We start from the raw sequence: 19,419 nt of genomic DNA on the forward strand, positions 1-19,419 counted from the left end.
GTATATAATAAAGGCCGTATATGACAAACCCACAGCAAACACTATATTCAATGCTGAAGAAAAGAATAGAATGCTATCCCTCCAAGATCAAGAACAAGACAAAGATGCCCACTATCACACTCTTATTCAACACAGTTTCAGGAAGAGCAATCAGGCAAGAAAAATAAATAAAAGGCATCCAAATCAGAAAGAAGAAGTAAAACTGACCTATTTGCAGATGGCATAATTTTACATATAGAAAATCTGAAAGACCCCACCAAAACCTGTTATAACTATTCAATAAAGTTGCAAGGTACACAATCATTATACAGGAATCTATAGTCTTTCTATGCAGTAACAATGAACTAGCAGAAAGAGAAATTAAGAAAACAGCCACATTTACTTACTTAAAAAAAAGAGAACATACAGATTTGAAAGGCTCCCATGGCCCTCATGGAGTATGATGGATGGATGAGTCCAGCAGTCTCAATGAGTTACTCATCAGGAAAAGGAAGCCTCTCCTCCCAGGTTCTTGTGTGCACTGGGACTGAGAGAAAAAGCGGTGGCTTCATAAGAGCCTGGGCAAAACCTACCTGCTGGTCTTGGAGCATTTCCTGGGGAGGTGGGGGATGGCTTTGGCTCACTTCAGTGACATGGACACTAGTGAGAGAGGTGCCTGGGAGTACTCACTGGGGTGAGCTCTCCTGGAAGTGGCCATTTGACAGCAAGACCTGGCCCCACCCAATGGCCTGTAGGCTCAAGTGCTGGGAAGCCTCAGGCCCAACAACCAACAGAGCAGAAACACAGCCCACCCATCAGCAGACAGGCTGCCTAGAGTAGTCCTGAGCCCAAAGCTGCTCTAAACACACCCCTTGACATGTCCATGCCCACCAGAGGGAAAAGACCCAGCTCCACACACCTGTGGGCAGGAACCAGGCCCTCCCACAAGGAAGCCTGCACAAGCCTCTTAGAACAGCCTCACTCACCAGGGAATAGACACCAGAAGGAAGCGGAGCTACAATCCTGTAGGCTCTCGAACAGAGACCACAAACACATAAAGTCAGACAAAATGGGATGGCAGAGGAATATGTTCCAGACAAAGGAACAAGATAAAACCCCAGAAAAACAACTAAGTGAAGTGGAGATAGGCAATCTACCTGAAAAAATAATTCAGAGTAATGATAGTAAAGACGATACAAGATTTCAAAAAAGAATGGAGGCACAGAATAAGAAGATACAAGAAATGTTTAAGAAAGATCAAGAAGATCTAAAGAAGAGAGTTGAACAATACAATAACTGAAAAGAAAAATACACTAGAAGGAATCAGTAGCAAGATAAAAGAGGCAGAAGAACAGATAAGTGGGCTGGAAGACAGAATGGTGGAAATCACTGCCACAAAACAGAATAAAGAAAAAAAGAATGAAAAGAAATGAGGACAGTCTAAGAGACCTCTGGGCCAACATTAAACAAACCAGCATTCGCATTATAGGGGTCCCAGAAGGAGAAAAGAGAGAAAGGTCCTGAGAAAATATTCAAAGAGATAAGAGCCAAAAACTTCCCTAATACGGGAAAGAAGTCACCCAACTCCAGGAAGGGCAGAGAGTCCCATACAGGGCAAAACCAAGGAGGAACACGCTGAGACACATATTAATCAAACTGACAAAAATTAAAGACAAAGAGAAAATCTTAAAAGCAGCAAAGGAAAAGCAACAAAAAACATACAAAGGAATCGCCATAAAATTATCAACTGATTTTTCAGCAGAAACTCTGCAGGCCAGAAGGGCGTAGCACAATGTATTTAGAGTGATGAAAGGGAAAAACCTATAACCAAGAATACTCTACCCAGCAAGGCTCTCATTCAGATTTGACAGAGAAATCAACAGCTTTACAGACAAGCAAAAGAATTCAGCACCACCAAACCAGTTTTACAACAAATGCTAAAGGAAAAACTCTAGGCGGAAAAGAAAAGGCAACAACTAGAAAAAAGAAAACAAATGGGAAAGCTCACCTGTAAAGGCAAACATGTAGCATAGTCAAGAAATCATCCACACAAAAATATGATATCAAAACAAGCAATCATGAGAAGAGGAGAATACAAATTCAGGATATTGGAAATGCACTTGAAATTAACAGTCAACCAACTTAAAACAAACTTATATATATATAGACCACTGTATCAAAACCTCATGGAAACCATAAACCAAAAAACTACATTAGATATACACACAAAAAATAAAAAGGAATCCAAACACAATATTAAACATAGTCATCAAATCACAAAAGAGAACAAAACAGAAAAGGAAGAAAAACAGCTTACAAAAAAATCCAAAACAATTTTTTAAATGGCAATAAAAATATACATATTGGTAATTATCTTAAATGTAAATGAATTAAATGCTCCAACCAAAAACCAAAAAACTACATTAGATATACACACAAAAAATAAAAAGGAATCCAAACACAATATTAAACATAGTCATCAAATCACAAAAGAGAACAAAACAGAAAAGGAAGAAAAACAGCTTACAAAAAAATCCAAAACAATTTTTTAAATGGCAATAAAAATATACATATTGGTAATTATCTTAAATGTAAATGAATTAAATGCTCCAACCAAAAGACATAGACTGGCTGAACAGATATAAAAAAAAGACCCATGTATATGCTGTTTACAAGACACTCACTTCAGATCTAGAAACCTGTACAGACTGAAAGTGAGGGGATGGAAAAAGGTATTCCGTGCAGATGGAAATCAAAAGGAAGCTGCAATAGCAATACTCATATCAGACAAAATAGACTTTAAAATAAAGACTGTTACAGGAGACAAAGAAGGACACTACATAATGATCAAGGGATCAATCCAAGAGAAAGATATAACAGTTGTACATATGCACACAACACAGGAGCACCTCAATATATAAGGCAAATGTTAAAAGATATAAAAGGAGAAATTGATAGTAACACAATAATAGTGGGGGACTTTAACACCCCAGTTACATCAATGGAGAGATCATCCAGACAGAAAATCAATGAGGAAACACAGCCCTTAAGTGACACATTAGATCAGGTGGACTTAATTGATATCTATACAGTGTTCCATCGAAAAGCAGCAAATACACATTCTTCTCAAGTGCACATGGAACATTCTTGAGGATAGGTCACATCTTGGGCCATAAGGCAAGCCTCAGTAAATTTAAGAAAACTGAAATCATATCAAACATCTTTTCTGAATACAACACTATGAGATTAGAAATCAACTACAAGAAAAAAACTGCAAAAAACACAAACACGTGGAGGCTAAACAATATGTTACTAGACAACCAATGGATCGTTGAAGAAATCAAAAATGAAATCAAAAAATACCTAGAGACAAATGAAAACGAAAACACGATGATCCAAAACCTATGGGACAGAGCAAAAGCAGTTCTAAGAGACAAATGAAAAGAAAAATACACTAGAAGGAATCAGTAGCAAGATAAAAGAGGCAGAAGAACAGATAAGTGGGCTGGAAGACAGAATGGTGGAAATCACTGCCACAAAACAGAATAAAGAAAAAAAGAATGAAAAGAAATGAGGACAGTCTAAGAGACCTCTGGGCCAACATTAAACAAACCAGCATTCGCATTATAGGGGTCCCAGAAGGAGAAAAGAGAGAAAGGTCCTGAGAAAATATTCAAAGAGATAAGAGCCAAAAACTTCCCTAATACGGGAAAGAAGTCACCCAACTCCAGGAAGGGCAGAGAGTCCCATACAGGGCAAAACCAAGGAGGAACACGCTGAGACACATATTAATCAAACTGACAAAAATTAAAGACAAAGAGAAAATCTTAAAAGCAGCAAAGGAAAAGCAACAAAAAACATACAAAGGAATCGCCATAAAATTATCAACTGATTTTTCAGCAGAAACTCTGCAGGCCAGAAGGGCGTAGCACAATGTATTTAGAGTGATGAAAGGGAAAAACCTATAACCAAGAATACTCTACCCAGCAAGGCTCTCATTCAGATTTGACAGAGAAATCAACAGCTTTACAGACAAGCAAAAGAATTCAGCACCACCAAACCAGTTTTACAACAAATGCTAAAGGAAAAACTCTAGGCGGAAAAGAAAAGGCAACAACTAGAAAAAAGAAAACAAATGGGAAAGCTCACCTGTAAAGGCAAACATGTAGCATAGTCAAGAAATCATCCACACAAAAATATGATATCAAAACAAGCAATCATGAGAAGAGGAGAATACAAATTCAGGATATTGGAAATGCACTTGAAATTAACAGTCAACCAACTTAAAACAAACTTATATATATATAGACCACTGTATCAAAACCTCATGGAAACCATAAACCAAAAAACTACATTAGATATACACACAAAAAATAAAAAGGAATCCAAACACAATATTAAACATAGTCATCAAATCACAAAAGAGAACAAAACAGAAAAGGAAGAAAAACAGCTTACAAAAAAATCCAAAACAATTTTTTAAATGGCAATAAAAATATACATATTGGTAATTATCTTAAATGTAAATGAATTAAATGCTCCAACCAAAAGACACAGACTGGCTGAACAGATATAAAAAAAAGACCCATGTATATGCTGTTTACAAGACACTCACTTCAGATCTAGAAACCTGTACAGACTGAAAGTGAGGGGATGGAAAAAGGTATTCCGTGCAGATGGAAATCAAAAGGAAGCTGCAATAGCAATACTCATATCAGACAAAATAGACTTTAAAATAAAGACTGTTACAGGAGACAAAGAAGGACACTACATAATGATCAAGGGATCAATCCAAGAGAAAGATATAACAGTTGTACATATGCACACAACACAGGAGCACCTCAATATATAAGGCAAATGTTAAAAGATATAAAAGGAGAAATTGATAGTAACACAATAATAGTGGGGGACTTTAACACCCCAGTTACATCAATGGAGAGATCATCCAGACAGAAAATCAATGAGGAAACACAGCCCTTAAGTGACACATTAGATCAGGTGGACTTAATTGATATCTATACAGTGTTCCATCGAAAAGCAGCAAATACACATTCTTCTCAAGTGCACATGGAACATTCTTGAGGATAGGTCACATCTTGGGCCATAAGGCAAGCCTCAGTAAATTTAAGAAAACTGAAATCATATCAAACATCTTTTCTGAATACAACACTATGAGATTAGAAATCAACTACAAGAAAAAAACTGCAAAAAACACAAACACGTGGAGGCTAAACAATATGTTACTAGACAACCAATGGATCGTTGAAGAAATCAAAAATGAAATCAAAAAATACCTAGAGACAAATGAAAACGAAAACACGATGATCCAAAACCTATGGGACAGAGCAAAAGCAGTTCTAAGAGACAACTTTATAGCAATACTATCTTACCTCAGGGAACAAGAAAAATCTCAAATAAACAACCTAACTTTATACCTAAAGCAACTAGGGAAAGAAGAAAAAACAAAACCCAAAGTTAGTAGGAGGAAAGAAATCACAAAGATCAAGGCAGAAATAAATGAAATGGAGAAGAAGAAAACAATAAAAGATCAATGAAATTAAAAGCTGGTTCTTTGAAAAGATAAAATTGATAAAGCTTTAGCCATACTCATGAGGAAAAAAAAAGGAGAGGGCTCAAATCAATAAAATTAAAAATGAAAAAAGAGAAGTTACAAATGACAACACAGAAATACAAAGGATCATAACAGACTACTAAAAGCAAGTATATATCACTATAGTGGACAACCTGGAAGAAATGGGAAAATTCTTAGAAAGCTACCACCTTCTAAGACTGAAGCAGGAAGAAATAGAAAACATGAACAGACCAATCACAAGTACCGAAATTGAAACTGTAATTTAAAAACTCCCAACAGACAAAAGTCTAGGACTAGATGGCTTCACAGGAGAATTCTATCAAACATTTAGAGAAGAGTTAACACCTATCCTTCTGAAATATTCCCAAAAAATTGCAGAGGGATGAACACTCTGAAACTCGTTCCATGAGGCCATCATCACCCTGACACCAAAATCAGACAAAGATACCACAAAAAAAGAAACTTACAGGCCAATATCACTGATGAACATGGATGCAAAAATCCTCAACAAAACACTAGCAAACCAAATCCAACAATACATTAAAAAGATCATACACCATGGTCAAGTGGGATTTATCTCGGGGATGTAAAGATTCTTCAATATCCACAAATCAATCAGTGTTATACACCACAAAAACAAAGTGAAAAATAAAAACCATATGATCATCTCAATAGAGGCAGAGAAAGCTTTTGACAAAATTCAACACCCATTTATGATCAAAAACCCTCCAGAAAGTGGGCATAGAGGGAACATACTTCAACATAATAAAGGCCATATATGACAGATCCACAGCAAACACAATTCTCAACAGTGAAAAACTGAAAGCATTTCCTCTAAGACCAGGAACAAGGCAAGGATGTCCACTCTTGCCATTTTTATTCAACATAGTTGCTAGCCATGGGAATCAGAGAAGAAAAAGAAACAAAAAGGAATCATAACTGGAAAAGAAGAAGTAAAACTGTCACTGTTTCCAGATGACATGATACTATACACAGAGGATCCTAAAGATGCTACCAGAAAACTACTAGAGCTAATAATGAATGTGGTAAAGTTGCAGGATACAAAACTAATACATAGAAATCTATTGCATTTCCATACACTAACAACAAAAGATCAGAAAGAGAAGCTAAGGAAACAATCCCATTTACCATCTCATTAAAAAGAAGAAAATACCTAGGTATAAAACTACCTAAAAAGGCAAAAGACCTGTAGTCTAAAAAATATAAGACGCTGAAGAAAGAAATCAAAGATGACACAAACAGATGGAATCATATACCATGTTCTTGGATTGGAAGAATCAATATTGTCAAAATGACTATACTACCCAAGGCAATCTACATATTTAATGCAATCCCTATCAAATTACCAATGGCATTTTTGGCATATCTAGAATAAAAAATCTTAAAATGTGTATGGAAACACAAAAAACCCTGAATAGTCAAATCAATACTGAGAAACAAAAATGGAGCTAGAGGAACCAGGCACCCTGACTTCATACAATGCTACAAAGCTATACTAATCAAAAGAGTATGGTACTGGCACAAAAATAGAAATATTCATCAATGGAACAGGACAGAAAGCCCAGAAATAAACCCACACACCTATGGTCAATTAATTTACAACAAAGAAGGCAAGAATATACAACGGAGGAAAGACAGCCTCTTCAGTAAGTGGTGCTGGGAAACGTGGACAGCCATGTGCAAAAGAATGAAATAAGAACACTCTCTAACACCATACAGCAAAATGAACTCAAAATGGATTAAAGACCTAAAATGTAAGAGGAAAACACAGGCAGAACACTCTTTGACATAAATGGCAGCAAGATCTTTTTTGATCTACTTCCTAGGGTAATGAAAATAAAAATAAAAACAAAAACAACTGGGACCTAATTCAACTTAAAAGCTTTTGCGTAGCAAAGGAAACTATCAACAAAATGAAGACAGCCCACAGAATGGGAGGAAATTTTTGCAAATGATGTGACTGACAAGAGATTAATCTCCAAAATATACAAACACTTCACACAGCTCAATATCAAAACAATAAACACAAACAAAAATGGGCAGAAGAGGGGCTTCCCTGGTGGCGCAGTGGTTGACAGTCCACCTGCCGATGCAGGGGACACAGGTTCGTGCCCCGGTCTGGGAAGATCCCACATGCCGCGGAGTGGCTGGGCCCGTGTGGCTGGGCCCGTGAGCCATGGCCCCTGAGCCGGTGTGTCCAGAGCCTGTGCTCCACAGTAGGAGAGGTCACAACAGTAAGAGGCCCGCGTACCACAAAAAAAAAAAAAAAATGGGCAGAAGATCTAAATAGACATTTCTCCAAAGAAGACATACAGATGGCCAAAAGGTACATGAAAAGATGGTCAACATCGCTAATTATTAGAGAAATGTAAATCAAAACTACAATGAGGTATCACCTCACACCGGTCAGAATGGCCATCATCAAAAGGTCTACAAACAATAAATGCTGAAGAGGGTGTAGAGAAAAGGGAACCCTCCTACATCATCGGTGGGAATGTAAATTGGTGCAGCCACTATGGAGAACATATGGAGGTTCCTTAAAAAACTAAAAAGAGAGCTAACATATGATCCAGCAATCCCACTCCTGGGCATATATATCCAGAGAAAACCATAATTCAAAAAGATACATGTACCACAATGTTCACTGCAGCACTATTTACAATTGTCAAGACATGGAAGCAACCTAAATGTCCAACAACAGATGAATGGATAAAGATGATGTGGTACATATATACAATGCAATATTACTCAGCCATAAAAAGAATGAAATAATGCCCTTTGCAGCAACATGGATAGACCAGGAAATTGTTATTCTAAGTGAAGTCAGACAGAGAAACACAAATATATGATAAGACACATATGTGGAATCTAAAAAAAACAGTACCAATGAACTTATTTAGAAAACAGAACCAGAATCATAGACTTAGAAAACAAACTTATGGTTACCAAAAGGGAAAGGTGGGGAGGGATAAATTAGGAGTTTGGAATTAACATATACACACTACTATATATAAAGTAGATAATCAACAAGGACCTACTGCATAGCACAGGGAATTATATTCAGTATCTTGTAATAACCTATATAGGAAAAGAATCTGAAAACGAATAGATATATGTATATATATAACTGAACCACTTGGCTGTACACCTGAAACTAACACAACATTGTAAATTAACTATACTTCAGTATAAAATTAAAAAAAAATTTTTAAACAGAAGATACAAATAACTAAAATTAGAAATGAAATGAGGACATTACAACTGATACCACAAAAATAAAAAGGATTATAAGAGACTACTATGAATAATTATATGCTAATTGCATAACATAAAAAACATAAACTCCTAGAAACCTAACCTACCAAGACTGAAATACACAAAAATATTAAAGATATTACTAGATCAATAATGAGTAAGTAATGAAAATGAATCAGTAATCAAAAACCACATAATAAAGTAAAATTCAGGACCAAGTAGATTCACTAAAATCTTCTATCAAACATTTAAAAAAGAAAGATCCCAAAGAAATATTTACACATTCATGTTCCTTGCATCATTATTCACAATAGCCAAAAGGTGGAAGAAACTCAAACGTCCATTAACAAGTGACTGGATAAAGAAAATATTGTATAGGTACACAGTGGGATATTATGCAGCCTTAAAAAAGAAGGGCATGCTGTCACATGTTACAACATGGATAAAACTTTAGGACATTATGCTAAGAAAACATAATACTCTGTACTCCTTCATTAGAAAACAATTCAAGAAATAGGTGAATTCACACTGGTGGGCTATTTCAAGAAAAGGCACTAGAACTTCTTTTGCAAGCTCCCTACTGGGCTTCACAAAGGTTGCAGTTAATCCTCATACCTACCACTGGTAACCACATAGCAACGTATATTTTGTTTAAAGGAAGTTGTTCAGGGGCTACCCTGGTGGCGCAGTGGTTGAGAGTCGGCCTGCCGATGCAGCGGACATGGGTTCGTGCCCCGGTCCGGGAGGATCCCGTATGCCGCGGAGCGGCTGGGCCCGTGGGCCATGGCCGCTGAGCCTGCGCATCCGGAGCCTGTGCTCCATGGCGGGAGAGGCCACAGCAGTGAGAGGCCCGCAAACCGCAAAAAAAAAAAAAGTTGTTGAAACCTTTTAAACTGTATTTCTATGCCTTTGAAATCTCAGTAAAGAACATTCTCTGTGTGAGGAAAAACAGGTGGTTAAAAAGTAATCCTGTAAAAAGAAAAAAAAAGAGAAGAGAAAAGAAAGAAGACTACAAAGGTTTTAAGATACTGTATCAATAAAAGGCCACCAGATTAGATAAAAAGGGTCTGAGATTGATAAAATTCCAAAAACATCTCTGGGCTACCAACCAAATAAATAAATGGTTATTGGTTTAGGCCACTAAATTATGGAGTGGTATGCTACACAGTAAGAGATAATTTACACTTATCTTAAAGTCTACTTTGTCTGATATTAATCTAGCTAAACAGGTTTTTAGAATATTTTTATGGTATATTTTTTATAATCTTTTACTTTCATGACATATATTTTTGACGTCAGTTGTAAGCAGAGCGAGTATGTACGTGTGTGTGTGTGTGTGTGTGTGTGTGTGTGTCTTATATCATACTCTGTCTTTGCTTTTAATTAAACTTTATCTTTGGATTTTAACTGCAGTACTTAATCCCTCTATATGTAATATAATTACTTACATATTTGAGTTGAAATATTTTATCTTAATTAGCTTTTAATTTGTTCCACATTTATGAAACAAAAGTTTAATGTACATTTTTCTTTCTCTTTATTGCTTTCCTTTTTTTGATTATGATTAAAATTCTGCTTTCCTACTTCTAATTGCCTTGTCATTTTGTAAGAATGTGATTTTAGTGTATGTGTTGACTTTGTACTGGGTCAGCTTAGCCACGCTAAAAAACCTATCAACTCTTTAATGAGTCATACACTTCAATTTTTGTCACCTCTGCCAAGAGTTAGCTCAGCTTCCCTGCCTCATATTCACCTCTTCAGAACCAATGACTTCCTTATGGGAAAAAATATCTTTATTTTATAACTCATATCTTAAAATTTTAATATCTCAAAATTTTGTGGGTCTAATCTATGAGTTTTTGTTTTGCTAACCCTTGTACATGGTGGCTAAGTCTCTTATGGATTTTGAGCTCATATATGGCTGATATTAATCTGCAGGAATCCTGCTTGAAGTTGCATTCCTCCAGAGAGAAATACTACTTGCTTCCATCAGCTGCCCTCAGATCTACCAACCTGGGACAAATGTAGCCTCATAGCTTAGAATCTACTAATTGCCCATGCTGTATAAATTCAAAACCCAAACCTATACAAGACCTGAAGTATAGTCATGCATCCTCAATATGAGAATTTTGTTCATTTTCTGTCATTTCATTTACCTTGAACTTAGGAGAACAAAACATAACTTGTTCCCCTAGAACTTAGCTAGAACAAAACATATAACTTGTTTTCTTCCTTTGCTTAGAAGGAGTGGCATATTTGCTTTGTAGACTACCCTTCTAATTAGGCTTAGGCAATTAGATATTATTGTGTGCGGGGGTAGGGTTTGGAGGAGTTCTAATCTATGCTTCCACTGAGGATGTAGTCCTTTTGAAAAAAAGAAAAATAGCTGGCAAGCTTCAGAAAATGAAAAGATAGTTCACTTTACAAAAGCAGTTAGAGAGCCCAGAATACAAAATAAATGAATTAACAAAAACTTGGTGTATTCATAATTTTTAAGCATTCATTGCAAAAGCAAAATAAACTTTTATCAAAAAATGGTTTTAAAATTTTTATTATATCCTTGAAATCAGGTTAAAGATGATTGTTAAATCATTTAAAAATAACAATGCAAAAAAAAGAACCTACCAGATTTTTATCCACAATAATATACATATCAAGATATCGGGGGAATAACTTGAAATAGCCAGGTCTCTGAAAAACATACAACATGAGTCTTGAGAAATTTCCAAAAATTTGCCTTCTATTGAAATTACGTTCAGAGATAAACTGAGAGACGAGTTGATACTGATCAAATATTAAGCTGATTTTCAACTACAAAATTTATGTACTATTCAGAAAATTCCAGTCCAAAGCATGCCTGTGATTAATAAGAATTTTCAATGAGACTCCAAGCTATACAAGAACCCAGGTATATTTCGATTTTTGCAGTAGCTGAAATTAGAAATATTAAGTTTATAACTTTCCTTAGCCTTATGATAATTTTTCATAGTAATCTTCCATGTGCACAGATTTTCTGCAACCAATTATTAGAACTACTTTTGACAAACAATGTAGTTTAGAAAAATATTACTAAACTTTACAATCATGGGCAGTTCACTAGAGCCAGGAAAGTTATTTATGGCAGCTTACAGGTCTTTGTGGAGGAAGAATTCATCAGTTCGCTTTACATGTACCTTATGTAAGCCACTGATATTATTCATTTCTGAATTCTCACATTAACAAAGACTCATTTAGAAATCTACATCACATATTATTTTCACCTAAATTACCAGAATAATTGAGGAAAAGAAATAATTTACATTAATTATCCAAATGCCCACACAAGAAAATTAGGTTTTTGCTTTATTTAATCTTATACTCACATATCTGTTTCCAAGATTACCTAAGTTTTTGCTAAACTTTCACCTAACAACAAGCATAACAAAGAACTTAATTTCATTCTCCATCCATGTGAAAAGTCATGTAGAGCCATCATGAAAAAGTAAAGCAAATTTAAAATTTGCATATCACCATATTTTGCTCTGAAAGTATTTTTTATTTCATAAAATTATACTGAAAAATTTTAAATTAAACAGTCCACACTTACTTCTGAACTTTTTCTGACTTGATACTGTGAGCTATCATAGATATAAGTGTCATTTTCCCATAACAGAGGAATATTAGTTATATCATTTTTTTCTTCATGAATCATGTGCGTGAATCCTGATACAGCTTCCATTGGTTCAATTCCATATGAGATGTTTTTAAACTGCAATATTCCCCTGTATGTTAAAATAATCAAAACAAATCTGATATGATTCTACTGAAACTATGAGAAATGTTGGCCAAAAATTTTTTTACATTTAAAGTCACTTTATTTTTCTATTTATCTCTTTATTCTTTGAGGTGTTGCTCCAGAACTGGACCAGTAATAACACAGGATATGTATGGCTTTTTATTACAAATATTCTAATAAAAATATTTTGATTATCTTAAAGAAAGAAGGTTAGTGGCATGCATCCATGTGCTTAAAGGGGTTAAGACCTCTACCTAGGGTGTTGATTTTCTAAGCCAACCTTTAGGAGCCATAGACACTCTTTTCCTTGGTCTTAGGTCCTTTTCTTCTCTTTGAAATCTCTACCTCTCCTCTGACACTTCACGTCTTAAATCATTTATCTGTGTGGCTGAGTTAAAGGTGCTATGCGCCTAAGAAAGACTACGAGCAGAGCCAAAGTACCTGTCAGACTCAGGCATTCCACACTGTCAACCATTCTAGGAAATTAAGACACGAGTTAAAACATAAAGAATTTGGGAAAACTAGATTAGTATGGAGAGACCCAATCAGCACCTCCCACACTCAAGATTGATCAAAGCCTCAAGCAGCATATCCTGTTAGAATCAACAAGTAGCCTCCCATCTGGAATGGATGCTGCCGGGGTGACACACTTTATTTTATCAGTAATTCTGGTTCACGCCTTTGGGAATTGAAATAACAAAGGTGACTGTAGAACTAGAAAAGATACATAAAGGATCAACTTATAGACTGGCAAGATCTAGTACTGGCAAATGGAATGTCTTTAAAGAGGCTACAACCTGAGTCCTGAACAAATGTTGAGGGATACAAGAGAATTTGGAAAACCTGCAACATATCCATGATAATTGCAATCCATCTGAAAAAAAATACACAGAGAAAAACAAATGGATAAGTTCTTTTTGAAATGGACATCCCAGATATCTCACTTATACCTTTTACTTTCACTACCTTAGTACTTTAATATGAGTGGCCATTACCCAATTAAGTTGTGCCAGGTAGAAATAAGAACTAGTCCACATTATTCGATTTCAGTGAAAGTGTAAAATAATATTCTAAACTTGCATAATATTTGTATTTTTAAAGAAAATCCAGAAAAAGAAATCTGTAACAAAATACCTAAGTCTTACCTGAGCTAACAAAGGCTGAGAATGTTGGGTGTCATCTTTGTCATAAGAGTAAACAACAGAAGCTGAAGATAAAAATGATCTAGGCAGAAATCACCAAAACATGGTCAAATTGTGAACAGAAGACATAGAAAAATTATTCTTCATAATACAAATTTTCCTTTTGAGGGAGAAATTTAAAGTAGTGCATTATCTTGGCATATCCTATTGCCCCAATGCTTGTCATTTACAATAAATTAGGGGCAGAGGGAGGCATTTTAATTATAGTGACACATAATACTAAAATGCATGATAATGAACGACCTAAATTGCTAGAAATATCAAATAGCGAAATAACATAGGTCTCAATTTCCAACAAAGAACTTTCAATTCTCTGTCATTATTGCTCATTAATTCCAGATTTTAAACTTGAATCTCAAAATTAAAATGTAGGGTTAGGACAGAATTTTGAAAGATTTTTTAGCATCACTACAAATTCATATTCACTAAGCTTAACTAAGTACCAATTCTTCCCAATAACCTGGGTCTGAATTTTCTTTCATTCTCCTTAGTAATTATTCAGAAACTTGACACGGCTCCTGTCAATCATCTCAATAACTTCCATGTCACCTCATCAGATCACCTGTACCCATCCTCACTCCTTATATTTATTCCCAGAGAACGACTACTTCTTTTGTTCAAAGCAAACACTTGTGCTATGCGTCCTATTCTGCACCATGTATTGAAGATACATACTTTATTGGTACTGTAATTTCAAACTCTTCCTCTCTACTGGTTTTTATCTTAACACTATTGAAAAGTTTATTGTCAAGTCATTATTATCCTAAATAACTCTCCCTTGGCCCTGTGTCCTCCTCTAGCTATTCCCTACATATTTTCAATTCTCAACAGATTTTACCAAGAGTGGTCTACACACAGTTTCTTTGCTTTGTCAATTCTTACTCACCCTGAACTGCTCTGGAAAAGATTCATAACCACCAGAATGTCAAATCCGAAAGACAGTTTTAAAATTATCATTGCACTGGACTTCTAGCATCATTTTGAAAACTGTGACCACTCACTCTAATCACTTATTTTACATCACACATCACTCTTCTGCTTCTCTTCCTACCTCCCTGACCCTTCTAGCTTGATCTCTTTCGGTAGAACCGAAAAGAGAAATATTGGTCTTTCCCAAGATTCCGTCTTTAGCCACCAGTATATTTGTAAACACTCTGTAAGCTCTCACTTAAAAAAAAATTACACCAAATTGATTACTGCTAAATCTATATCCCTATTGCCAATCTCTCCTTAGAGATTCAAATTCCTATATTCATATACCTAAGGGAAAAAAAACCCACTTGAATATCCTATAAGCAATGCAAACCAAACTCACCCCTTCCTCACATAAATATCTCCTTCATTAATATCCCTCATTTTATTACACTATAATCTACCAATTTTCTTAAGCAACAACTAAATTATCCAAGATTCCTCACTGTTTCCCATTCTACCAAATCTATCCTCAAGGTTTACTGAAGTTTTCTTTCCAGCGCTATGATCATTGTTCAAGCTGCTATCATCACTCACCTAAACTATTATATAATCATACAATTAGACACCTTACCTCCACTTTTACCCCCTCAGAAACAGCCTATAAAGACTCAACGGACCTATATAAGTACATGCTTAAAAACATTTTGGCTTCTAATACCCTTATCATGGCATTCTAGATCTTCTACAGTCCAGCTCCTGCCTACTTTTCCAAAATGTTTTACTTCTATCCTCAATAAATATGTCCTTCAGTCATTCACACTACTTTTTGCACACCACAAAAATCCAGTCTGTCTCAAACCTGCACATGATTTCCTTGAATCAGAATGTTCCCCAACACCACCTCACTTCTTCACAGAGCTAACTATCTTCGCTCAAGTCATCTCTTTCCAAAAAGCCTTCTCTGATTTCCAAAGAATACTATCTACACATTTATCTTAGTAACGCATTATAAAATAGTTCTCCATTTCTCTATTGATGTGTTTGAATATATCTTTCTATATTATAAATTATTTACCTGTATCCATGTTTTATTGCCTTTTGTATGCCTATGACTTTACCCAATAACTGATATACAATAGGTACCAAATGTATATATGTATCAAATATACATTTGAATTGAGAGGGAAGAGATATAGGAACATATGCATATGTATAACTGATTCACTTTGTTATAAAGCAGAAACTAACACACCACTGTAAAGCAATTATACCCCAATAAAGATGTTTTAAAAAATGAAATAATCCTATTTGTAATTATTTTTAAAAATCAAGAAACCAAAAAATTAAAATTTGAAAAGATAAAATACTTACTGCTTTTTAAGATGGATAAAATATGGTTTTCCTTCTATTGTAATGATGTAAGCAACCTGTACATGAGCATCCAAAAACATTTCAATAACACTTGTAAATAATATATGCAAAAATGTTTTCTTCAAGTTATGCTCTTAAAACTGACAAAATTAGGAACAATATATAGCTATCATATGTGCTTCCCTTCCCATGTGGATGTTGGAATCTTCAGGATTCTGAATTGAATTGCCTCCTATTCACCGTTACTCACATATCTGAGGGACAAGCTTGCTGATAATTACCTTTTGGCTTAGACACACACCACCAATTCACCATGCCCAAGGCAAATGCCAAGATGCCCACCTCACTTGAGAGAAACCTTTGCTTGCTTACTCCCAGCCCTCCTGGGAAGTAAATTTTCCTGCTCATTGGAAGACACACTCCTAAAAGACAGAACTACAAGAAATCGACTATATCTCGATAACACAATAAGTACCATTGCACTTTGTTTATCGAATGCAAGCAATGAAATTCCTCTGGAATAGAAGGTAGGAGAGGATAGAGGAAGGGCAGAGACATGTCTAGAGAACCCTCTAGAAGATAACAGAAAATATAAGATTCATTAAATTATTTATTTGGTTAATTTAAAAAACTTATTTTAGCAAGAGAAATAGCCATTTAAAAGTTTTCAGTTCTTTAACTTTCTACTATAACAGAGCAAGATTCATTGCAGCAGATAAATGTTCTAAGAATCATTTGAATGGCGCTCTACAAAGACGTCTAAGTGGAATCTTGAGGGGACCTGAAAATTGCACCCTCTAAAAATGCCTTCTTATTAAATAAATATGATGAAAAAATAAAGGGGAATATGATAGCACCAATAAAATTTAAAATCCACATGTCTTACAAAGCAAAACAACAACAAAACTAGGATGCAATTAACAAGAAATGTACAAAACTGAGAGGAGAGAAAAACTCAAAAAAGACATCATCTAGAGCTTCTACAACTTTTCATCCAACTGTTTGGAATTGTGTTCCCCTCCATCCAAATTTACATGTGAATTCCTAACCTCAGTCCCTCAGAACGTGACCTTATTCAGAGACAGGGCCTTTACAGAGGTAATCAAGTTAAGGTCATTAGTGTGGGCCCTAATCCAATGTGAGTGGTATCCTTGTAAAAAAAAGTAAATTTGGACACAGACATACACAACAGGAGAATCCCACATGAAGATTCATACGAAGACATCTATCTATAAGCTAACAATAGAGGCCTGGAGCAGATCCACCCCTCAAAGTCCCTAAAAGAACCAACCCTGCGAACACCTTGATCTTGGACTTCTAGCCTCCAAAACTATGAGACAGTAAGTTTCTGTTGTTTAAGTCACACTGTTCATGTTTCTTTGTTACGGAAGCTCTAGTAAATGAATACACCATTTTTTCCATTAAAAAATTACAACAAATGCTAAAGAACAAGATCAAATTTTAAAAAATACAAATAAAAAATAGAGAATAATAACAAAGCCACAGTAATACCTATAAAATGACCATGATTAAAATGAGAAGATGGAGCATTTCAGTAGAAGTATAGAATCTTTAATAAAGTAATTAAAATCAGAAAGACATTTCTGATTTTACAGAAGAAAAAAATCAATATCTGTTATTAAAAATTCAATAAAAGGGTATAAGAGAATATTAGACACAGCAGGGGATAAGATTAGTGACAGGAATATAGGTCAGTAGAAAATATCCAGATTGAAACACAGAGAGAAAAATATGAAAAAGAAAAGAGAAATGTGACCAATGAAAAATGTCTAACACTTATGTAATTATAGTCCAAAAAAATATGATAAAGATAAGACTAGGAAAGAAATGACATTTTAAAAATTCATGGCTGATACTTTCAAAGCTTATGAAAGGTATCAACCCACAGTCTCAAAATATTCTATTATTCCAAATCAGGATGAACACAAAGAAAGTAAACCTAGGCATGTCATGCTCAAACATTTAAAACAAAAGACAAAGAGAACATACTCAAAAATCAGTAAGAGAAAAATGACCCATTACTTTCAAAATAATTCTTAATAAATTATGTGTGGATGGATCTAGAGACTGTCATACAGAGTGAAGTAAGTCAGAAAGAGAAAAACAAATTTTGTGTATTAACGCATATATGTGGAATCTAGAAAAATGGTACAGGTGAACCGGCTTGCAAGGCAGAAATAGAGGCAGATATAGAGAACAAACGTATGGACACCAAGGGGGGAAAGTGGTGGGGGGCGGGTGGTGGTGGGATGAATTGGGAGACTGGGATTGACATATATGCACCAATATGTATAAAATAGATAACTCATAAGAACCTGCTGTATAAAAAATAAATAAAATTTTAAAAATAAATAAATAATGTGTAACTCTACGACTGAAACAATGGACACCAGAAGGCAATGGAATGACACCTTTAAAGTTTTGAAAGAAAAGTAGGAGTACCTATACTAACTTATATTAAGACTTCTGATAAAGCCACGGTAATTAAGGCAGTGAAATATGGGTCAAAATAGGAAAAACAGTCCAATGGCACAGATGATAAAAGGGTCAAGCCAACAAGAAGATATAACAATTGTAAATATATATGCACTCAGCACGGGAGCACCTCAATGCCTAAAGCAAATACTAACAAACACAAAAGGATGGATTGAGAGTAACACAGTAACAGTAAGGTTTTTAACACTCCACTTACATCAGTGGACAAATAATACAGACACAAAAGTAATAAGGAAACACTGGCCTTAAATGACACATTACAAATGCACTTCAGAGATACTTACAGAACATTACATCCAAAAGCAAAAGAATACACACTCTTTTCAAATGCACTTGAAACACTCTCCAGAATAGGTCACATATTATGCCAAAAACAAGTCTCAGTGAATTTGAGAAAACTGAAATCACATCAAGCATTTCTTTTCCCAACCACAGAGGTATGAGACTAGAAATCAGAACGAGAAAAAAACTGCAAAAAACACAAACACGTAGATTCTGAACAATATGCTACTAAACAACTGATGTGTCACTGCGGAAATCAAATAGGAAATCAAAAAATACCTGGAGACAAATGAAAACGGAAACAAAGTGATCCAAATTCTATGGAATGCAGCAAAAGCAGTTCTAAGAGGGAAGTTTCTAGTGATACAAGCCTATCTCAGGAAACAAAATCTCAAATAAGCAACCTAACCTTACACCTAAAGGAACTACAAAAAGAAGAACAAACAAAACCCAAAGTTAGTATGAGGAAAGATAATGAAAAGATCAGAGCAGAAATAGATGACATAGAG

At 35.1% G+C, this 19,419-nt stretch overlaps 1 protein-coding gene across 1 annotated transcript in view; it reads right to left on the reverse strand.

The window, feature by feature from the left end:
* Positions 1-16,135, reverse strand: part of LOC112413230 (disintegrin and metalloproteinase domain-containing protein 5-like) — a 134,271-nt gene extending 118,136 nt beyond the window's left edge. The window contains exons 1-5 of the mRNA XM_024765143.1: positions 16,112-16,135; positions 13,769-13,847; positions 13,421-13,497; positions 12,435-12,609; positions 11,474-11,539 (exon numbers count right to left, since the gene is read on the reverse strand). Coding sequence (XP_024620911.1) covers positions 11,474-11,539; positions 12,435-12,609; positions 13,421-13,497 — 318 coding nt within the window. The 5' untranslated portion in view covers positions 13,769-13,847; positions 16,112-16,135. The remainder of the gene's footprint in view (positions 1-11,473; positions 11,540-12,434; positions 12,610-13,420; positions 13,498-13,768; positions 13,848-16,111) is intronic.
* Between the last annotated feature and the right edge of the window lie 3,284 nt (positions 16,136-19,419).

This window comes from Neophocaena asiaeorientalis, unplaced genomic scaffold, assembly GCF_003031525.2.
Source record: "Neophocaena asiaeorientalis asiaeorientalis breed wild unplaced genomic scaffold, Neophocaena_asiaeorientalis_V1.1 scaffold14, whole genome shotgun sequence".
In the NCBI taxonomy this organism is placed as follows: Eukaryota; Metazoa; Chordata; class Mammalia; order Artiodactyla; family Phocoenidae; genus Neophocaena; species Neophocaena asiaeorientalis.